Source organism: Aulonocara stuartgranti (assembly GCF_965226115.1).
Source record: "Aulonocara stuartgranti genome assembly, chromosome: 3".
Lineage (NCBI taxonomy): Eukaryota > Metazoa > Chordata > Actinopteri > Cichliformes > Cichlidae > Aulonocara > Aulonocara stuartgranti.
This window is the reverse complement of record NC_138941.1, coordinates 72,810,293-72,833,542: the sequence shown is the minus strand read 5'-3', so window position 1 is coordinate 72,833,542 and position 23,250 is coordinate 72,810,293. Positions and strand designations below refer to the sequence as shown.

Genomic DNA, 23,250 nt, shown 5'->3' with positions numbered 1-23,250 from the left:
AACTGCAATTTGAGTGTAAAGCAGGAATTGTGCTTCTGGTTTAGCAGAATTGGTTCAGGGAGTCGGTGGATCAGTTACATGTTGTAGTCATTGTGTCTGAAGTACAAGTAATTGTGTGTAAACAACTGGGAAAAACTGTAATATAGGGCTGTTTTAATCTTTATGTATTATGTGTTTTATTTATTTATTTTGCTGTTTTCTGTTATTCTATTGTTTTTAAATTATTTTCTGCACAGCTCTTTGGTCCTGTACTGGGTATTTTAAAGGGCTTTATAAATAAAATTGGATTGGATTTAGAAAACCTCAATGTCCATTTATGTTCCTCCACCTCCTCCACGCTGGTGTCCTAGACCTCCTTCCTCTCCCTCCACCTCTTCCTTTGCATGTCTTTGGAACCATTATTTCAAAGCTGACTTTGGCTGTTTTGTCTCTCCATCAAAGTTTCAGATTGGTGTGTGATACGATTTGACTCCCAGTGTTTCCACTTCATTAATTGTGCTAATTTAGCTGAAGCTGTGCTGATGTGAGTTAACATTATTAACTGCTAGTGCTTTCTAAGTGACCACATGGCGTCAGCACTGAAAAATTTAGATATTTGTGTGTAGAAATTTGCAGTAACAATTCATCACATCTGACTCATGTGGTAAAGCAGGAGCATAGCGTTTATAGTTCATGGAAATGGGTGTTCATTTTGGAAAGTGGCATTATGGTTTCGAAATTCGGTTCACAACACTGGTTAAACAATCGATAAAAGCTGTAATAAACAAACTGATTAGAGAGAAATACCAGGTGACTCAAGACTTTTGCACAGTAATGTCTGACTTACAGTGATTTTTCTGGGAAGAGCTCTGTGTGAGGAAGTGTTGTAGATCTACACCTGTGTGTGTGGATTGTGATTATTGATGTGTAGCTGGGCCCAACATGCAGTGAACACACCAGTCAAACAAACTGAAGGTCAAAAGAGCTCGAGCACAGATCAAATCAAAATCAAATCAAAAATATTTATATAGCACATTTAAAGACCGAAGTACACCAAAGTGCTTTCCAGTAAAACCATGATACAGAGAAAATCACAATATAAAATATATAATAATTACATAATCTAAATGCAGAGCCAGATGTAAATCACACTAATTAGCCTCAAATGAAGACTTAAAACAGAAGAGAAGAAAAGAAAATCTAAACATTACACAAAGAAAATAAAAGAACTAAACTCTATAAATTCTAAAAATGTCTTCTTTTCTTCTGGCACTCAGTACAACAATTGATGTTCCTTCAGGTGGAAGACAGCTTTTGAAACAAAATAAAGCATGGATGATTTTTATGGAACGCCAGGACTGCCATAATGAATTAATTAAATATACCATTAAATAATTAATTAAATGTGTCAATAATTAATTAAATGTGTCAATAATTAATTAAAATTGGAATTAATTAATTAAATATGTAGTTATGACACATGCAATTAATTAATTATTGACACATTTAATTAATTATTGACACATTTAATTGATTATTTAATGATATATTTATTTATTTCATTTTGGCAGTCTCTGATGACCTCTCCTGGACTGCAAATACCCCGGCGGTGGTAAAAAAGGCCCAGCAGCGTCTCCACTTTCTGAGAGTGCTCAGGAGGAACAACCTGGAGGAGAGGCTGCTGGTGACATTTTACAGAGCCACCATAGAGAGCATCCTAACGTACGGCACAACAACATGGTATGCAGGGTGCTCAGCTGCGGACAGGAAAGTACTGCAGAGGGTCATCAACACAGCCCAGAAGATCACTGGCTGCTCTCTGCCCAGCCTGGAGGTCACTGCAAACTCTCGGTACCTCAGCAGAGCTGGCAATATCATCAAGGACCACTCTCACCCCAGCAACCAACTGTTTGAACTATTACCGTCAGGCCGACGGTACAGGTCACATAAAACCAGGACAAACAGATTCAGGGACAGCTTCTTTCCCAGAGCTATCACCGTAGTAAAGAAGCACAAAAACAATTGAACCTATTCCATACCGTCACTGTCATTATATTATGCTGCTATCCTGTATATATTGTACATACTATTGTTTGAGTACTTACGATTGTTTTTTTGTACTTTTTATATTTTACATTTATATTTATTATTGAAACTTGCACCAAGGGAGTGGCACTCCAATTTCATTGCACTCTGTACAATGACAATAAAGGCTATTCTATTCTAAACTACAGATAAGTGTGTTCAGCCCAACTAGTTTATCTCATTACAGCAGTTTGATGTTTCCCTTTGAATCCCCCTGAAGATCCTGACAGTGAAGCACGTACATAATACTCCAGCCTTTCAACTCTGAGCTTATTTAGTTCTATTAATACACTGAAATCTCATTTGTGTCATGAAGAAAGTCTTTAATCAAACAGAATTCAAAGATCAGAAACATTTCATATATGGAGTTAAACATGAATCATTGTTTCAACAACATATTTATTGTTGTCATAAACAGACAAGAAGACAACAACAAACTGCTCCTCCCATTCAACACATGTCAGTCCATATCCCAGCAAACTAAATCATCTCCATTTACACATCAAATAGAAACATGAATCACTTGTAATGATTAGAAACTTGATAGAATTTCAAATCTAGTTTGGGGAGTCATTCAGTGAGAAACAGTGAAATGATTTTCCATGTGAAAAGGTGGACAGCAGAAACAGAAAGAAACAGTGAAACTAAAAGAGAAACAAAGAGCTTTGGAACAACGAGGCAGCAGGAGGACAGCTGCAGTTTAACAGCTTCAACTCACTGACAGGAAACAACATTAGAAACATCATCATCCTCAACTCATCTGCTGCACTGACACTGACACCTTCAACGGGCACACCTTCACTTTACCACCAGTGTTAATGTATGGAAACATCCTGTGAGTGAAAGTGTGTGTGAAGGTGTGTATGTGTGTGTTAGTATCAGGATCAGAGAACGACAGCTTTCCTCTGTTCCAGTCCAGATTCACTCTGATCCTCTGGAGCTTCTTCTGGACTGGGAGAACAGTGAAAGGAGTTGATGGTGAGAGTGTGTAGTACATACCTAAACTGCACACTATTCCCCATAATCCAGACTGTATGCGTCCCTTCCTCTGCACAGACTCTGCTAACACACCCAGTTCCCACCCTGTACTGTCTCCTACATCAACATCCCAGCTGTGAGTCCCTGAGTTAAAGCCCTCAGAGCCCAGGACAGAGCAGAACAAATCAAATCTCTCTGGATTATCAGGAAGCTGCTGCCTCTCTCCTCCTCGTCTCACACTGGTCAGATCTTCAGACAGGATGAGGTTTGGATCAGCAGTGTTTGGGTCCAGGATGAGAGGAGTGTAGGAGACCATGTCCTTCATGTTGTTCCAGATGTTGAAGGTCAGGTTGCCCAGGTGTTTGGCCTGGTCTATCAGAGCTCCTGAGGGCAGCTGTGGATCATCCAGCAGGGGGCAGCGCTGGACTCTTTCCACTGCAGCCTTGTAGTTGTGCAGGAATGAGACGTCTTCAGCTCTCAGCTCCTCCTCTGTGGCTCTGACTGTGTCTGAAAGAGCTGCTATCTCTCTGCTCAGAGCCTCCATCATCGCACTCTTCTGCTCCTCTTCCTCCCTCAGTGCAGCCAGCCTGGCCTCCTCTTCCTCTGCTAGAAACTGGTGAAGCTTCTTAAACTGCTCCTTAATCTGCCTCTCTGTGTGTCGGGCCTGGACCTTAATGTGTTCTGCTGTTTGATCAAACTTCACTTGAACTTCTTCACAAACCTTTAACTTCTTCTTTAAGGGCTCCAGAGTTTCCTGAAGTTCCTTCTTGTGTTGTTGTGCAGCTTCATCAATGGGTCTGAATCTGTGATTGGTGTGTTTTTCTGAGTCTCTGCAGACGACACACACTGGCTGCTGATGGTCCAGACAGAAGAGTTTGAGTTTCTCAGAGTGCAGACTGCAGAGAGCCTCTGAAGCTCTCTCCTGTAAGAACGACTCACACAGGTTCTTTAAAGCTCGGTTTAAAGGTGGATGCTTCTTTGAAGATCTTCTCTTACAAACTGGACACTCGTGTGTTGGTCTCTCTCTCCACCATCTCTTCAGACAGTCTTTACAGAAGCTGTGGCTACATGACAGAAGAACAGGATCTCTGAAGACCTGCTGACAGACCGGACAGCAGAGATCCTCCTCTGATCTGGAAGCCATTGAGTCTGTGAGTGAAGCTGAAAACAGCAGACAGGCAGTACAGTCAGTCCTGGCTCCCCTCCCTCCTCTACCACCTTCACTGAAACTTCCTTTGAGTCGTGTTTTTGCTCAAACTCACATTCAGTGTGTGGAGCGTCAGCAGCTTGAAGCAGCAGTGTTGGAGTTTTCCACTTTTCTCTCCTGTAGCTGGACTCACTCAGAAGAAGCTGCTAGTTTGGTCTGAGCTCAGTCTGATCGTCTGTGCGTCTCTCTGCACTGAAGAAGAAAAACAGCCAGTTTCTTCTTCTTCTTTCTTACAGTTGTACTAGCGGTTGGCAAACAATTGAAAGGTGCATTACCGCCACCAAGTGGTATGGAGTATGGTCTGGAACGACGCTCGAAAAAAAAAAGCCAGTTTCCTGGTTTGTTGCGTGTTAAACACGTGGGGTGGGGGGGGGCGGAGCTTCATTTAACTTCCTCTTATAAATGTGTGAGTGTGACAGCAGAGCGCAGACGGTCACCGCAGGTCAAAAAGTAAACATTTTGTGAAGTTCAGAAAATAAAGCATGACTCAGTGTTGCAGCTGTTTGGCAGTTTTTCTTTCAAACTTTCTTCTGATTATTAGAAGGGCTCGCCCCGCCCGCAGACTGTGGACCAATAGGAGAGCTGGCAAACTGTAGACTACCTATCGTCTGTCGACGGAAGTTGCGTCACCAGAAAACAACAATGGCACCTCCGCTATGTTTGAAAAGTCGCTTTTCTTTTATCTTTACAGTAAGTTATCGACTTTAAGATATAAGCTGGAGGAAATAGACATGAAAGAAAATATTATATGGTGTGGGCATTTTAATGCACACCATTCGTTATGGGTGAGTGAGAAAACAGACTACAATGGGAAAGGAAGATAAGATAAGATAAAACTTTATTAATCCCTCGGTTGGGTTCCTCTGGGAAATTTGGTTTCCAAAAGCACAGCACCGACAGAAGTTACAGAGCGTGAGCAGAATATTATATATATACACATATATAAATACAGAGACATATATAAATAAAATATACAAAGAGGATAAACAGAATAAATAGGAATAAGAATACAAGTGAATTGCACATTTCAAGTATTGAGGTCTATTGCACCGTTGATTATTAACAAAAGTATTGCACAAAAATTATTGCACAGTGAAGTGAAGAGGAACTACAGCTTAGTTGTTCCCCCCTCCTTTGTCCTCCTGTCTCCCCTCCCTCTCCCCTCCAGAGAGGAGTTAAACAGTCTGATGGCGTGTGGGACAAAGGAGTTTTTAAGTCTGTTAGTTCTTATCTTTGGGAGAAGCAACCTGTCACTGAACAGACTCTTCTGGTTGTTTATGGCCGTGTGCAGAGGATGCCCAGCATTGTTCATAATGCATAGAAAAGTACTCCAGCAACCACTGAACTGCGTATAAAGTAAAGGCTTTAAAACAAAGTAAACGCTGAAAGTACAAACATCGCTAATGTCACATAACTTTGCCGGCATGTGGCCAACAGTAATGTTTTAATGTTCTTCATTATTAAACATTTGCGATTAAGTGACCTTAAATGAATGCCGTCTTTTTAATTCTGCTCTGGACTCGTGAATCTCAACCCAGCAGCAGCGGTAACGTTTGCACGTCCTTTCCCGTTAATGCGGCAGGTAAATAATCAACTGATAGTGCTAATAATACTAATAATAATAATAATAAGGGGCAGTATTATGTTAGCGCGACCTGCCTTATTACACAACCTGCCATTACTGTGCATTTAGGTGACCATGATGAGCGAGACAGACAGAGTCTGGCTCAGATGCTGGCAGTTTTCGCTGCATTCTACCGGTAGAGTCTCCTTTCAGGCCAGGATGTCACCGAGCAGTGACTAAGTTTGTGGTAAAAGGCATTTGCCACAGCAGATGCCCCCGATTTCCGGTAAGTGAATGTGTTTAATTGTAGGCAGGGAGATTACTGGATATTCTTGTGTAATTGCTACAGAATAATTTATGTTATACTTTGTTATTGCTACAGAAGAATATTTATTTTATTATTTTACATATACATTTTTTTTCCTGGGGACCCTGTGACACCCCATTGAAGAGCCGTAGGCTGTGGATCTCTTAAGATCTCACTGTTGGGTTTGTAAGGCCATGTTACTCCTAAATTTCTATCTCGTTCAAAGAGAAGATATAAAACAAAGTTCTAAGCTAATCAACCTTAGTGTTCTCCTTTTTCAAAAGAATCGATAAAGAATCGAATCGTTAAACAGAATCGAAAATGGAATCTGAATTGTGAAAATCTTATCAATACCCATCCCTAGTACTTACTTTTGAAAGTTTACTCTTTGGCCGCCCCGCTTCCACTTCTTTGAAGTGTCTCCCAGTCCCAGTGCACTTGTTAGCATGTTTTGGTTCATGCAACTGGTCCGTCGGGTTATTTTCTCCCCAGAAACATTTCCATTGTGTCTTGTGTGCTTTTGCAGCATTTTCCTTTTTGCAGCGTTTTTCTTTTTGCAAGTGTTTTTCTTTTTCTGGGGCTCAGTCACTCAGGCACAGCTGGCTGCCGGCGGAGCTCACGGGCGCGTCACTACAACTCCCCCTGGCTTCTGCTCCGCGGCTGCTGAGTGAGCCCTCATCTGGGCTCTTACTGGGACAGTGGCGCGGCTGCCCCTCTGTTGGTCTTCCTTGGTCTCTTGTGTTCTGGGGGCCTCTGGATGTCTGGAGTTTTGATCTCCTCCATACCTGCTTCATACCCTGGAGGACGGGGCTGTGGCCCCCCCCACACACACCCTCTAGCAGATCATTACATGAAGGAACCTTTTAAAAACAAGCGCGTCCATGCTCACAGGTGTACACACGGGTGATCACACCCACAAACTACACCCTTTTTGGCTCCTACCTCAAAGCACACTGTGTTCTGTTGATCTTATGTGCTGCACAATAATGTTTAATATTTAGTATTTACTGTCATATTCCCATATATCATTGTGATGTTGTTTATTCTATTACTCTTGTTTTCTTCTGCTTGTTCTCTTTTTTCTTTCTCAACAGGTGATCCAGGTGATCGATATATGCATTTTTTTTCTCTGCCCATTCTGTTGGTTTTTGTTTTTTGCCCTTCTCCCCCGTCCCTCTTCTCAGCTGTTTCTCTTTCCCTCTTTCTTTCTCCCCTTCTTTCCCCCAGTCAAGTCTGTCCCGTATTCAGCAAGTGAAAATAAAATAAACAATAAAAGGTGAATCAAATGGACCATTATGGCAAGGCTGGGATGGTCAATTTGGTAAAGAAAATCCGTTGGGCATCTTTCTTTGCCTTTAGACAATAATTCTGATGGCAAAAGAGCCAAACGGGACAGGCAAAAAAAAAAAGTGTTTTTCTTTTTGCAGGTGTTTTTCTTTTTGCAGCGTTTTTCTTTTTGCAAGTGTTTTCTGAAGTTGCAGTCCGTTTGCCTCTCAGGGCCACCGTAGGAATGCAGTGTGGCATGATTAAAGTCTCCAGATATAATAATGAAAGTGTTAGAATTTCTGCTTGTATGTTTATTATATGTTTATGTTTAAAATCTTATATATTTAAACGACGGGAAGAAGACAAGAATTTATATTAGCTCTGGCAAGGATTCCATATTAGATTTAACTTTTGCTTCTAGTTCTTTAGCACCATTATGTGAGTGGCAAGTAAAGAATAAGCTTTTTGGTAGTGATCATTATCTGGTAGTAAGGATTGGTCAAATACAGGTACCTGAAGCATTTGGAGGGAAGTGGGTGTTTGGGAAGGCAAATTGGGGGAAATTTAGTAGGTTGTGTGAGAGGAAGCTTTTAGAGGTTCGTAATCATTTGAGTGTTGAAAGAATGAATCAAGAAATTAGTCAAAGTATTTTAAGCTCTGCTGAGGAGGCTTTTTCAAAGACATCAGGAAAAGTTAGGGGGAGATCAGTTCCACGGTGGAATGATGAATGTAACCTAGTAGTTAGAAAAAGAAATGGCGCATTTAAGTTGGTCAAGCGGGATCATAATTTTCAACATTTAATTGACTACAAAAAAGCACAGCCAAAAGTCAGAAGTACAGTAAGAAGAACAAAGAACGTATTGGAGAGATTTCTTTAATACAATTGGCAGTAGGCCTAATATTCAAATAGGGGAGGTTTGGGGGATGATCAGGAAAATGGGGGGAGACAAAAGAGAATGGAGTTATCCAATAGTTGATAAGAATAATCAAGTAGCTGTAACTGATAGGGGAAAAGCTGATTTATTGGCAATTACTTTTGTTGATATACATAGTGGGAGAAATTTATCAGATGAGAGTAAACGAGGAAGAGAGAGGACTAAAGGATACAATTTTGAAGCTTTAGGGAGGAAGGAGAGTACTGAAGATGTAATGAGTTGTCCCTTTTCTATTGGAGAACTAAAAAAGAGCTCTGGGTAGAACCAGGAGTACAGGGAGTGCAGAATTATTAGTCAGATGAGTATTTTGTCCACATCATCCTCTTCATGCATGTTGTCTTACTCCAAGCTGTATAGGCTCAAAAGCCTGCTACCAATTAAGCATATTAGGTGATGTGCATCTCTGTAATGAGAAGGGGTGTGGTCTAATGACATCAACCCCCTATATCAGGTGTGCATAATTATTAGGCAACTTCCTTTCCTTTGGCAATTCTTTTTTTTATATATATATATATATATATATATATATATATATATATATATATATATATATATATATAAAAAAAATACTAAAAGGATCAATATCTGTGGTGCCTACTGATACAGAAAAAAATTAAAACAAAAAACAAAACCATCGACAGCCGCAACAGTCAGTCTGTCGACTTACACCAGTTTAAAACAAATTAAAACACACTGATGTGTCGGGTCCTTTGGCCGCAGCCAGAAATCCACCTGGCAAAGCAGCAGCTCGGTACTCTGTGAATAAAAGGCAGGAGATCACTAGCTGGACAATAAAACACAGGAATATTCCTCAACGGAATTGGTTTTGTTACCTGTCCACACGTTCGTGTCACACCCTAATAAATGTGGGTCAGTGGCGATGAAGTCCACTATACCGTTCTCACGGGAGCAATGTTTCCCACCTACAAAGGTGGAAATAACTGTAAACCTCTGCCAACAGCCAGAGCTCACGTGGTACATTTTTGTGTAACCTACCGTTCTAACAGAAGTTTAGGGGATGACCCGTATCAGACTTTCATAGACAGGAGTTAAGAAACACCAACTTGCCCAACTCGGACCAAGCACTCGCAGCTTCAGGTTTGCAGAGGAATACCCAATTGCCCACACCTGTGCTTATGAAAGGAGCAAAGACCAGCTCCGCCCACCAGGGGCGGTCCCAAGTCTCCAGGTCTCACCTGTCACACATACTCACCATAAAAGTTCTGTCTGAGAAACAGGAAGTGAACCAGTTGTGTACAGCACCAGAGAGGCCCACCATGTGTTTCAGCCTGTTTAAAAGAATAGCGTGGTCTACTGTATCAAAGGCTGCGCTTAGATCCAGTAGCACCAGGACTGAGAGCTTTTGGGAGTCCCAGTTACATCTAAGATCATTTAAAACCTTTAGGAGAGCCGTCTCTGTGCTGTGGTTCACCCTAAATCCAGACTGGAATATCTCCAGGATCTGTCTATCATTCAGAAAATCATTAATCTGAGTAAAAACAAGTTTTTCTAAGATTTTACTTAAAAATGGTAAGTTGGATACAGGTCTGTAGTTATTAAAATCATTACAATCCAAATTGCTCTTCTTCAGAAGGGGCCTCACTTTCTGAAGGTTCTCAGCATTAACCAGGACAAAGCTGTCCAGTGTCTCCTCAGGTACAATCGAGCCCTCAGATGTGTTTAAAATCATATCACAAGAAGATAAAATATCAGATCTGATGGCGCTGATCTTTCCCCTGACGTGGTCTGCAAACTGCTCACAGAGCGAGTCTGTGGGGGTTCTTTGGGAGCTGTTAAAATCAGGGTTAAATAAATGATCTATGGTGGAAAAGAGGACCTTGGGATTATTTTTGTTATTACTGATTATTTTGGCAAAGTATGAATTTCTTGAATTCCTTAATGTATTATTGTACATTTTAAGTTGTTCTCAGAGTATTTGATGGTTGATTACATTTTTATTTTTCCTCCATCTCCTTTCTGCTGCCCTGCAATTTCTTTTGAGTGTTTTGACTTCTTCGTTTCTCCAGGGTGATGCACGTTTTACATTAATCTTTTTGGTGGTGAGTGGAGCAACGGAGTCAAGGCTTTTCTTCAGTTTGCTGTTGAAATGATTAAAAATCAAATCACAGGGTGCAGGTAGAATCACAGGGGGGCATTCGTCTAAAACCCTGGTAAGATTTGCAGCCACTTCAGAGGTTAGATAGCGCCTGCTCACAGTTCGCACCGAGGTCTCCCGCTGAATAAAACTGGTGATGTTAAAAACACACAGTAGTGGTCAGAGACAGCCAAGTCAACAACAGAGGACACGCTGGTGGACAGCCCATGGGTGACGAGATCCAGAGTGTGTCCTCTGTTGTGAGTCGGCTGTGTGACGTGCTGGGTAAAATCCAAACAGTGAAGAATGTTTAAGAATTCTTTTGCTGCAGGGTCAGAAGGATTATCTATGTGCAGTTTAAAATCACCCGTTAAAATTATCATATTATATTTTGAGTGAATGTTTGTTAAAGATTCTGAGAATTCCTTGATAAAAGCAGCGCTGTCTTTAGGTGGTCTATAAATTGTGACAGATAAAACTGGAGGGCTGCAAAAAACAATAGCATGGAATTCAAAAGTGGTAAAATGATCAAATAAAATTTGTTTGGAGGTGAGTGTGTTGTTGGCTAAAGATGCAGTCCCACCACCTCTCTCACCACTTCTAATAGAAAAATAGAAATTAAAATTTGGTGGGGAGGCCTCAGTGAGAACAACTGGTGCATCCGAACCCAGCCATGTTTCAGTTAAAAATAAACAATCAAGTTTATTATCTAAAATTAAATCATTAATAATAATAGACTTGTTCCACAGAGAGCGGACATTTAAAAGTGCCATGCTGATTGAGACTGGTGGATTTTTGACAGAGTTCAATGAATGCTGACATTTTTGAAGAGGCCAGAGGTTATTAATGTTTTTGGAGTTACTGGATTTATGATAATTCTGTTGCTCTCTGTTTGTGATTATGACAGGTATTGTGTTGACTGTGGGAGAGAGAGGACCGATTCCAGAGTTTAGTGTATTACTGTTAAAAGTGGAACAGATATAGGAGCTGGGACCAGGGGGACATCAGTCAGTGGCGGACAGATCAGCAGGTAATGTCGGTTTGGGGTAGTGACAGGGCGGTGTGTGGGAGTGCTGTACGCCAAATGTCAAATTGGCGGACAGCAAACGGCGTCCCCAGGCGTTGAGGTGGAGCCCGTCTTCCCCAAAAAGATGCCTCCTCTCCCAGAAAGCATCAAAATTGTTAATAAAACCCAGATGTGACACAGGCGGAGGAAAGTCAGGTGTTAAGGCTGAGCAGCTGGCTGAAACGGCCTATCCCTCTGCTGCAGGTGGGGGTGTGGAAAGTTTCCCTCGAATCTCCGTAGTCCTCAAGGCCAACATTTATGGGTGCATCTATGAGTACAGCAGCCAAAAGGACAGACCTGAGAAGTACAGTGATAAGCATTCAGAGGGCACACAGTTCTGTGAAGAGGTGGTTGAACACACCGGTGACCCACATCACAAGGTTCAGAAAATATATATGCAACAAGGAACAAGTAAGTGCTCTGGAGCAGGACAGACAGCAGAACAGGGTAGTAAATGATTTGGTTAAAGATAGTGCTATGTGAATAATCTTGTCAAAGTGTGCATGTGTTATTTTCTGGTGTGTTTTGGCAAATAAAATTTGTATGTTATAAATCAAGGTACTCACAATAAACTGTATTGTTTAGCAACGGCTGACAAGTACCCCCAGGTGTGATCCTTCATTGTGACCAGGTGATGATGCTGAACTGTTAGCTGCATCCCAGTCTGTTTAAATATGTGAGAGTCAGAGTTAAGACCACAACCAGGCTCCGCCATCAGCCAGCAGGCCACAGCCAGGGTCCATCAAGAGCTAGTGAAGCTACAGGAAAAGGCAGGCCCAGAGTTAAAAAGCCTAAGGATTGATTGAGGCTGCAGTAAAAAAGGGGCACAAGTATTGAGAAGATGCTGCCTAAAAGAAGCAATGTCAATGAGAAAGGAAGAAATCTTTGAACTTCATGTCAGAAGAAATAACAATCATTGCAAAACAACAAAAAAAGGACAAGAAAATTGCTATGTTGGAAGGATGAGTGGCAGAGTTGGAACAATATTCAAGAATAACCGATGTGATAGAAACGGGTCTGGAAACCAAGCACCAGACATATGCATGGGCAGCAGGAGAAGAGAGAGGGCAGCCACCTGAGCAAGAGTTGCGCTGCCTGGAAGAACAGGTAATGGCCTTTTTCAATAGTTGAGACAACGCCGGTCTCTGCGATTTTTTTGGTCCCGGTAGAGATCACGCTGAGATGTTTCCATGTTTTACACAATTCTTTTATTACCCATTATTCTTACAGATGCATCTGGAGATCATCACACTGCATTCCTATGCAGTCCTATGCTAAAGGCTGATCTAAAGAACTCCACACAACAGTTACAGTTATAACCTCTGGTCTCCTCCCCTCTACAGTAAACAACCCCGCAATGGAAATACACTAGTACAGTGGCCAAGGGTGCTGACACCCTGACCCCCATCTCCTTTTATTGTAGTGCCCGTTTGCCCTTTGTCTGCTCCTCACCCTCAGTAACTCTTGCTACTGTCCTGGGGGTGGGGGTTGATTGTCCTCCTGCCCTGTACCTCAGTTCTTTGTTCCCATCCCAGGCCTTTTTTTTCTATTTTGTATTCTTACACTCATTAACCGCAATATTATAATGTTGCAAGCAATCACAAACTATATTCTCTTTAACTTTCATGTACATCAAGGAATCTATTCTCAACAATAGTAAAGGCATTGAAATGGATATTAAGGACATTGAGGGATGCCATACTCTTCCAAGGAAAAACAAGAATTAAAAACCTGCCATTATTATAAGATTTGTTAATAGGAAGCAGAAGAAAGAGCTACTGAAGCAAGGAAGAAAGTTGAAAGGAACGGATGTGTATGTTAATGAACACCTAATCAAGAAAACAGAAGAAAATACAGTTAAGCTGGACAACAGATTGTAAGGTGTTCATTAAGTTAAATGGAATACCGGAGCAGGCAAAGGTCTTAGTCATTAAAGAGCTGACAGAATTAGAAAAATACGGCTGATAAAATGTAAGGAAAGGCATTGGTCAATGGCACTTTCAATGCACTGTCAACTTGGTGGTTCTTGACTAAGACAAAGTATTGTTAAAGGTGATGGTGTGTGGATAAGATGTATAATGAAGTCAGATGTCTGATGAATTTCAAGTAACTGTTGTGGAAATTTTAATTACCAAAGCCTGCAGACACGATGAGTTGTAACAACACCTTTATTTCAGCTCTCTCATGCATAATGAGGGACGTCAGTCAGGGGGCACTGAAAGTCATCTCTGACAATGAACAATTCAGGTCCCTTTTATACACAGTCGTAGAACAAAAGGCTTTTACAGTTGCAGTTCACGCCTTGGCTCTAAACAGAAAGACTCTCTATCACTAATATGAATCTCCCCCACTCTGGGGTCAAGCCAGGGCTCTAGACTAACTTTTTGCCATGGTTGCACTGGTGCGCCTAAAAATAAAATTTAGGCGCACCAGCACAAAATTTAGGCGTACAAGCACAAAAGTTAGGCGTACCCAAATCTTTTAACTGCATTACTTAACACCGCAGTAAATGCAGTGCATCATATTGTCAGCTTGGCTGTATCTTAGCCAGGGAAACTGGTCAAGCCACTCGATTCGAAATTTATACATTTTCTCACTTTTACTTTCAGTGGACTCCGGCTGGGAGTCGATCGTATGTGGCTCATTTTCTGATGCCGTCTCCGGACCAGTGTTTGACAAAAACAGAGAGGTTGATGGCTCCGTGTCAGAGCGCTGGCTGAGAATTTTGGACTGATCAGGTCTTAACTTAACGAAAAAGTTATCAATTGTTCTTTTCATATTTTCTCAATACCAACTTCATACACTTCTGACCTGGGCTACTCACCCTTCTCTATCTGCCCGCACTTTCAAACGTAAACACAAGTAGGTCTGCAGGAATATCTGGACCACGGCCAATCACAGAGGTCCCCGCCTCTGAGTATCTCTGATTGGTTTAGAACACGACATGGGCATAATGTGTGTCTGTTGTTGAACACACGGAGACTTTCAGGGTTGCTGAAACTTTTTTTCCGAGAAAATACTTGGTTGCATCGGTGCAACCAAGTATTTTTTTTACTTGGTCGTACCGGTGCAACCAAGTATTTTTTATTAGTCGCACCATGGAGAAATTTGGTCGCATTTGCGACCAAATTGGTCGCACTCTAGAGCCCTGCAAGCCCTCCTGGGTGAGCTTCCGTCTCCTGGCTTCCGTCTCCTGGGAGACATTCACCAGTTTCTCACCGTCTGTTTCCCAGCGTGAATGAGGTGTGAACCAGACGTACTAAACTAAGGAACATGAAAGCATTTCATCAAGACAATACATCGAAGGACAATACGCTAAAGAGAAATCCCACAACATAACAAATCAAATGGATGTTGAAAGTGGCACACTGAGGTATGATAGCAATATAGATCCTGACTGTAATGTTTTTTTTGTTTTTTTACCAAAATGTTAAAAGACTGTAATTATTATGCAATGGAACAATTTAATAGGAACATAGAGCGGGGTAAGAATATAACGATGGTTCATTTTAATAGTAGAAGTCTATAGGCAAACTTTCAATTTATTAAAGAATATATGGCACAATTGAATCAACCATTTGACGTGATATCAATATCAGAGACTTGGATAAACACTGGAAAAGAAGATTTTGAGATAGAGGGATATGAATTCCTCCACTTAGATCGGACTAATTAAAAAGGAGGTGGGGTGGCACTCTATGTTGATGAAAATCTAAGGTTTGAAAAAATGAGAAGAATGATGAGGGTGGTAGATGGAGTGATGGAATGTATAACAGTGGAAATAAATATGAAAAAACAGAAAAATATAATTGTCAGTTGCATATATAGAACAGATCAGTATAGACTGATACTTTTAAGGACATTGTGGAGGACGTATTTACAAATCTGAATCAGAAAAGAATTGTTATTTGTGAAGACTTTAATATTGATTTATTGAACCCATGTATTGTATGGGATTATTTTCCCTTATAATGAGACCGAGGAGAATAACCACTCGTGGTGCAACTCTACTAGATAATATTATTTCCATTTTTGTAATGGAAGAAAATATAAAAGGGGGGATATTGATTAATGATATAAGTGACCACTTACCAGTTTTTGTAACTTATGACTGTTGTTATAAAGCTCATAGAAATGAACGTAAGAGAATATATAAAAGAATTAGAACAGAAAAGACATTATTAACTCTCAAAAGTGAGTTAATAAAACAAGATTGGAGTATTGTATGTAAACAATAGGATGACATAGATGACAAAGGGACTGCAAAATGCCTGTAAACAAACAAACAAAACAAAAAACAGAAGTATAGAATCTGAAAAGAAATATAAAAAGTATAACAATAAATTAACTAACATAATGAGAACTTATAAAAGAGAATACTTCATCAAAAAGTTGGAAGATAAGAAAGATAACATGAAAGGGATATGGAAGGTATTAAATAGTTGAATAAAAAATGGACCAAGGAACAATGACTACCCTGGGTATTTTATGGAAGGGACAAACACTATTAGTAAAATGAATGAAGTAGTAGATGGATTTAATTAATTATTTGTAAACATAGGGCCAAATCTGGCAGTGGAAATAAAGGTTGATATGATAGAAAGGGAGACGGGTGGAAATATTGAAAGGGATGCAAGTTCCATGTTTTAAGAGCAGTGGAAGAGAAGGAGATATATGATATTGCAGTGGACTTAAGAACAAAATGGGTACTGACTGTCATCATATTGATATGGTAATGGTAAAGAGAGTAATTGGTGTTATTGTAAAACCGCTACAATATATTTTTAATTTGTCTTTCCAGGAAGGGGTTTTTCCACAAGAAATGAAAGTTGCGAAAGTTATTCCCATTTACAAATCAGTTGAAAAGCATTGTTTTACAAATTATAGACCAGTGTCGGTACTCTCCCAGCTTTCTAAGATACTGGAAAAACAATTTATGAAAAAGATTTGATAACTTTGTGGATAAACATGATTTGTTGACAAATCGGCAATATGAGTTTTGAAATAATAGATCAACAGTTTTGCCATTAATGGATTTAATGGAAGAAATAACAGAATGTATGGATAACAAGATGTACACTATGCACTTGGAGTCTTTCTAGATCTAAAAAAAAGCATTTGATACTGTTGACCATGAAATTCTAAAAATCAAACTGGAAAAATATGAGTTTAGGGGTGTGGTATTGGATTGTATAAAAAGCTATGTGATGAATCGACAGCAGTATGTACAAATAAATGACTTTAAATCTAAATTGATGGATATTGAATGTGGAGTACCTCTAGTCCAGAAATTTTTATTATGTATATAAATTATATTTGTAAAGTATCTACGATACTAAAGTTTGTAATTTTTGCAGATGATACCAATATACTTTGTTCAGGTGTGAAATTCCAACAGATTTTGGACGTGATGGCACAGGAGTTAAAGATATTAAAAAAATAGTTTGATAAAAACAAATTGTCATTAAATTTAAATAAAACAAAATTCATGTTATTTGGGAATTATAAGTAAAAACATTAAAATAGAAATTTGTATTGATAATGTATATCTAGAAAGGGTTAATACCATAAAATCTCTTGGTGTGATCATTGATCATAAGGCCTGTTGGAAATGACATTTGACTTATGTGAGGGGAAAGTTCGCTCGGGGCATTGCTGTCTTGGGGAAAGCAAAACAATTTCTGGATAGGAAAACATTGTATATGTTATATTGTGCTTTAGCCTGCAGTGCGAGAGCGAAGTGCTCTAATAGGGTGATGTGGTACTACAAGGTCATTAAGATAAGATGGGGCCTGATTATTTAAGACCTTGTATGTGAGGAGCAGGATTTTGAATTCAATTTGGGATTTAACAGGAAGCCAATGAAGGGAAGCCAAAACGAGAAGTATGCTCTCTCTTTCTAGTCCCTGTCAGGACTCTTGCTGCAGCATTTTGGATTAGCTGAAGGATTTTCAGTGAGTTTTTAGGACATCCTGTTAATAATGAATTACAGTCGTCCAGCCTGGAAGTAATAAATGCATGAACTAGTTTTTCAGCGTCACTCTGAGACAGGATATTTCTAACTTTAGAGATGTTGCGCAAATGGAAGAAAGCAGTCTTACATATTTGTTTAATATGTGCGCTGAAGGACATGTCCTGGTCAAAAATGACTCCAAGGTTCCTCACAGCGTTACTGGAGGCCAAGGTAATGCCATCCAGAGTAAGAATCTGGTTAGATACCATATTTCTAAGCTTTTCAGGGCCGAGTACAATAACCTCAGTTTTATCTGAATTAAGAAGCAGAAAGTTAGCGGCCATCCAGGTCTTTATGTCTTTAAGACATTCCTGCAGTTTAATTAATTGGTTTGTGTTATCTGGCTTCATGGACAGATAGAGCTGGGTGTCATCAGCATAGCAGTGAAAATGTATGCTATGTCTTCTAATGATGCTGCCTAAGGGAAGCATGTATAATGTAAACAGAATTGGTCCTAGCACTGAACCCTGTGGAACTCCATAATTAACCTCAGTGTGTGAAGAGGACTCTCCATTTACATGCACAAATTGGAGTCTATTAGATAGATATGATACAAACCACTGCAGCGCAGTACCTGTAATACCTACAGCATGTTCTAATCGCTCTAATAGGATATTATGGTCAACAGTATCGAAGGCTGCGCTAAGGTCTAGCAGGACAAGCACAGAGATGAGTCCACTGTCAGAGGCCATAAGAAGATCATTTGTAACCTTCACTAAAGCTGTTTCTGTGCTGTGATGAGCTCTGAAACCTGACTGAAACTCTTCAAATAAGCCATTCCTCTGCAGATGATCTGTTAGCTGTTTGACAACTACTCTTTCAAGGATTTTTGATATGAAAGGAAGGTTGGAGATTGGCCTATAATTAGCTAAGACTGCTGGGTCTAGAGATGCTTTTTGAGTAAAGGTTTAACTACAGCCAGCTTGAAGACCTGTGGTACATAGCCGATTATTAGAGATAGGTTGATCATATTTAAGATCGAAGAATTAATTAATGGCAGGACTTCTTTGAGCAGTTTTGTAGGAATGGGGTCTAAAAGACCCGTTGATGGTTTGGAGGAAGTAATTATTGAAGTTAACTCAGAAAGATCAATTGGAGAAAAAGAGTCTAACTTAACATCAATGGTACTGAGAGTAGCTGTAGATAATATTATCTCCTTAATAGCTCCTTAACTACAGGACTACAACGCCTGTGGATTTATTTCCAATATTTGTCGCATCTGCGGCAGATTTACTGCTGACTCTGACCAGGAAAGCGAGACGCCGAAAGAGAGGGAAGCGAGCCGGCGCACTCGTGCGTTTGAGGAGACGCGGACTGCAAACTGCTCTTCCTGGGATCTTCCTTTCTAATGTACGCTCACTCGGGAATAAGATTGACGAACTGGCCCTGATGAGAAGCATGAACAGAGACTTTGCCTCCTCCTGTGTCTTATGTTTTACGGAGTCGTGGCTCAGTGAGAACATCCCAGACTGCGCGCTCAAGCTGGAGGGCTTCCATCTGCTGCGCGCGGACCGGCAGGCCGCTCTCTCCGGTAAGTCCAAAGGTGGAGGTGTCTGCTTCTACATCAATAGTGGCTGGTGCACAGATGTGACAGTGATTGCTCAGCACTGCTCTTCCTCTCTGGAATATCTTTTTATCCACTGCAAACCGTTTTATTCTCCGCGGGAGTTTGCTTCATTCATCCTGGCCGCTGTTTACATCCCGCCAGACGCAGATGCGCAGGCAGCTCAGTGCGCACTCGCGGAGCAGATTCTCCACATGGAGCGGACATTCCCGGACTCTCTCATCATTGCTCTTGGGGACTTTAACAAAGCCAATCTGAGCCATGAGCTTCCGAAATATAAGCAGTATATTAAATGCCCGACCAGAGAGGAGAGGACATTAGACCACTGCTACAGCACGATCAGCGGGGCCTATCGTGCGGTGCCCCGCGCTTCACTCGGACTTTCTGACCACGTCATGATCCACCTAATCCCCGCGTACAGACAGAGGCTGAAGCTCTCCAAACCTGTCGTGAGGACCAAAAAACTGTGGAGCAACGAGGCTGTGGAGGAGCTTCGCACGTGTTTGGAGTCTACAGACTGGGACACAATGAAGGCTGCTTCTAACAGCTTGGACGAGTTTACGGACACTGTCACCTCCTATATCCACTTCTGTGAGGACAGCATTGTGCCATCACGCACCAGGGTGAGTTATAACAATGACAAACCCTGGTTTACTCCTAAACTCAAAAAGCTGTGGCTGGAAAAGAGAAAGGCGTTCAGAAGCGGAGACAGGGACTGCTACAGAGAGGCCAAGTACAGGTTCACTAAAGAAGTGGACATTGCTAAACATCAGCACTCTGAGAAGATGCAGCAGCAGATCTCAGAGAATGACTTGGCCTCTGTGTGGAAAGGTTTTAGGAATATCACCAACTACAAGCCTAAAACCCCCCACTCCACTGATGACTTGCTCTTAGCCAACACCCTTAACGACTTCTACTGCCGTTTTGACGAGCCATCAGGCAGCCTTCACACCTCCAACGGCCCCAACAATAGAGACACTTTGGACACTAATTCCCCCACCTCTCCCCCCTCCATAGAGCCATCACCACCTTCAAACTGTTCACCTACAACACCCCACACAAAAGAGGATTTCACACCACCTCCTCCCACCACAACTCTTCATATTCATGAAGCAGATGTGAGGAAGCAGTTTAAGAATCTGAATGCTCGGAAAGCTCCCGGCCCAGACGGCGTGTCTCCTGCCACCCTCAGACACTGTGCAAACGAGCTGGCCCCAGTGTTTTCTGGCATTTTCAACTCCTCACTGCAGGCATGTCATGTGCCTGCCTGCTTCAAGTCCTCTACCATAATCCCTGTCCCCAAGAAACCTAGGATCACTGGACTAAATGACTACAGACCCGTGGCTCTGACATCTGTGGTCATGAAGTCATTTGAGCGCCTGGTTCTCTCCTATCTCAAGACCCTCACGGCCCCCCTCCTGGACCCCCTGCAGTTTGCATATAGAGCCAACAGGTCTGTAGACGACGCCATCAACATGGCCCTACACTTCATCCTGCAGCATCTGGACTCCCCAGGAACCTACGCCAGGATCCTGTTTGTGGACTTCAGCTCTGCCTTCAACACCATCCTTCCAGACCATCTCCGAGGCAAGCTTTCCCAGATGAATGTGCCTGATCCCATCTGTCGGTGGATCACTGACTTCCTGACGGACAGGAAGCAGCATGTGAGGCTGGGAAAGAATGTCTCGGACTCCCGGACCATCAGCACCGGCTCCCCTCAGGGCTGTGTTCTTTCTCCTCTGCTCTTCTCCCTGTACACCAACTGCTGCACCTCCACCCACCAGTCTGTCAAGCTAATCAAGTTTGCAGATGACACCACCGTTATTGGACTCATCTCGGACGGGGATGAGTCTGCCTACAGGAGGGAGGTTGAACGACTGGTGTCCTGGTGCAGCCACAACAGCCTGGTGCTGAATGCCCAGAAGACAGTGGAGATTATTGTGGACTTCAGGAAGCACACAGCCCCACTCCCCCCCATCATCCTGACTGACACCCCCATCACCTCTGTGGACTCATTCCGCTTCCTGGGTACCACCATCACCCAGGACCTGAAGTGGGAGCCCACCATCACCTCCGTCATCAAGAAAGCCCAGCAGAGGATGTACTTCCTGAGGCAGCTGAAGAAATTCAACCTGCCAACACGGACGATGATGCAGTTCTACACTGCAATCATCGAGTCCATCCTCACCTCCTCCATCACCGTGTGGTACGCTGGAGCCACTATCAGGGACAAACAGAGACTGCAGCGTGTTGTGCGCTCTGCTGAGAAGGTGATTGGCTGCAGACTCCCATCTCTGCAGGACCTGTACACCTCCAGGACATTGCGGCGTGCAGCTCGGATCTCAGCTGACCCTTCTCACCCTGGACACAGTCTGTTTGACCTGCTCCCCTCAGGCAGGAGGCTCCGGTCCATTCGCACCAGAACCTCTCGCCATAAGAACAGTTTCTTCCCCTCTGCTGTTGGACACATGAACAATAACCATATGACTGTCCCCGCCACTAACACATGACCCTACGCTGTGTCACTGCATCATTCCATGTTTGGCACTGATCACCACCTGCACTCATGTATATATCTTTCTACGTAGCACTCTTAATTCTTATTCTCATGTATATATCTCATGTATATCTTATGCACATATCTTTCTACGTAGCACTTTTAATTCTTATTCCTACTTTTATTTTTTCCATGTCTATTTAAGTGCTATTTATGACACTATGTTTGCACTGAAGCACCGCAGCAATTTCCTAATGTTGTAAACCTGCTCAACATTTGGCAATAAACCCCTTTCTGATTCTGATTCTGATTCTGATTACATCTGTGGGATGATTATTGGTAATTTTTTCTCTAATGATAAAAATTTTATTTGTGAAGAAATTCATGAAGTCATTACTAGTTAACGTTAAAGGGATTGTTGGCTCAGTAGAGCTCTGACTGTTTGTCAGCCTGACTTGTGATGTGAAAACATGGCACAAAATTTTACATTCATTGTAATGTACATTGTAACATTTTAATGTTAGCGATGTGTTAAAGCTACCTGATGTTGTAGAGGGCATGAAAATCACAGGCAGTGGCATGTTAGATTGTAATGTGTGCACAGAAGAGAAATTCACTAACAACAGAAACAGACAAAGCGACCCAAAAGCGAGTGAGCCATTACAGTTGGTGCACACTGATCTAGCCAGCCCCCTTTGACCAAGTGGCCAAAGTGGTTATAAATATGCTATATTATTCACAGATGATTTTTCAGGGGCAGTGTCAGTTTACTTTCTAAAACAGAAAAGTGACACCACAGAGGCCACAGCAAAGTTTCTAGCCGACTGTGCACCATACGGCAGTGTTAAGTGCATTAGATCGGACAATGGCACCGAGTTCACAAGCAGTTCATTCCAGTCTCTTTTAAGGGAAAAGGGCATAAAGCATGAGACATCTGCATCATATTCTCCTCATCAGAATGGCACAGCTGAGAGGCAATGGAGAACTGTCTTTGAAATGGGGAGGTGTCTTACTAGAAAAATGTCTGCCAAAAGGATTATGGCCTTATGCCATTCAAAATGCAGCACACACCCACAAGAAATGCTACAGTAACAGGACTAAAAATACACCCTATCAGATGTTAACAGGGAAAAGACCAGATCTCTCAAAACTGTGGATATTTGGGTCAGACTGTTATGCATACATACATGATCACAAGAAACTTGATCCCAGATGTGAAAAGGGAATATTTGTGGATTATAGTAAAAATTGCCCAGCATACCTGGTTTATAACCCCCACACAGGAAAAGTGTCAAAACACAGACTCCTGAGATTTATCAAGAAGAACACTGTTAAACAACACAGACTGATGAATATGACACAGAAATTCAGACTGATGAGCATGTAGTGCCTTCAAAAGAAAGTACAGAACAACAAAATGAAAATGCAGCAGAGAACAGACCTAGAGAAGAGGAAACCATCACAAATGAACCAAACCCTGACATAGAAAGAAATGAGGGTGATGAGCAAAACCAAACTGAACGCTATCCTAACAGAGAAAGGAAACCTCCTAAATATTTAGCGGATTACACATCTAACTGCAAAGAGTTAGCTAATGTAACCTCTGTAAGTGTTGATAATTGTTACAGAGCAACCTGTGGAATCCCCCAAACCTATAAAGAGGCGCTGATGTCACCAGAGGCACCAAGGTGGAA

The 23,250-nt window shown here is 41.6% G+C and overlaps 1 protein-coding gene and 1 long non-coding RNA gene across 2 annotated transcripts; both read right to left on the bottom strand.

Annotated features, from left to right (window-relative positions):
• Positions 1–2,366: 2,366 nt before the first annotated feature.
• Positions 2,367–4,564, bottom strand: LOC309703575 (nuclear factor 7, ovary-like). The gene is made up of 2 exons (XM_082528488.1): positions 4,305–4,564; positions 2,367–4,203 (listed from the first exon to the last, which is right to left on the bottom strand). The coding sequence occupies exon 2, from the start codon at positions 4,184–4,186 to the stop codon at positions 2,816–2,818; it is 1,371 nt and encodes a 456-aa protein (XP_082384614.1). The 5' UTR covers positions 4,187–4,203; positions 4,305–4,564; the 3' UTR covers positions 2,367–2,815.
• A 4,325-nt stretch (positions 4,565–8,889) lies between these two features.
• Positions 8,890–9,414, bottom strand: LOC309703742. Its single transcript, XR_014276007.1, has 3 exons — positions 9,318–9,414; positions 9,155–9,244; positions 8,890–9,077 (listed from the first exon to the last, which is right to left on the bottom strand). It is a non-coding gene; the product is annotated as an uncharacterized lncRNA (long non-coding RNA).
• Between the last annotated feature and the right edge of the window lie 13,836 nt (positions 9,415–23,250).

Bases quoted from the DNA above. Each gene is read 5' to 3' on its own strand.
- LOC309703575 (XM_082528488.1), bottom strand. From the start codon at position 4,186: ATGGCTTCCAGATCAGAGGAGGATCTCTGCTGTCCGGTCTGTCAGCAG.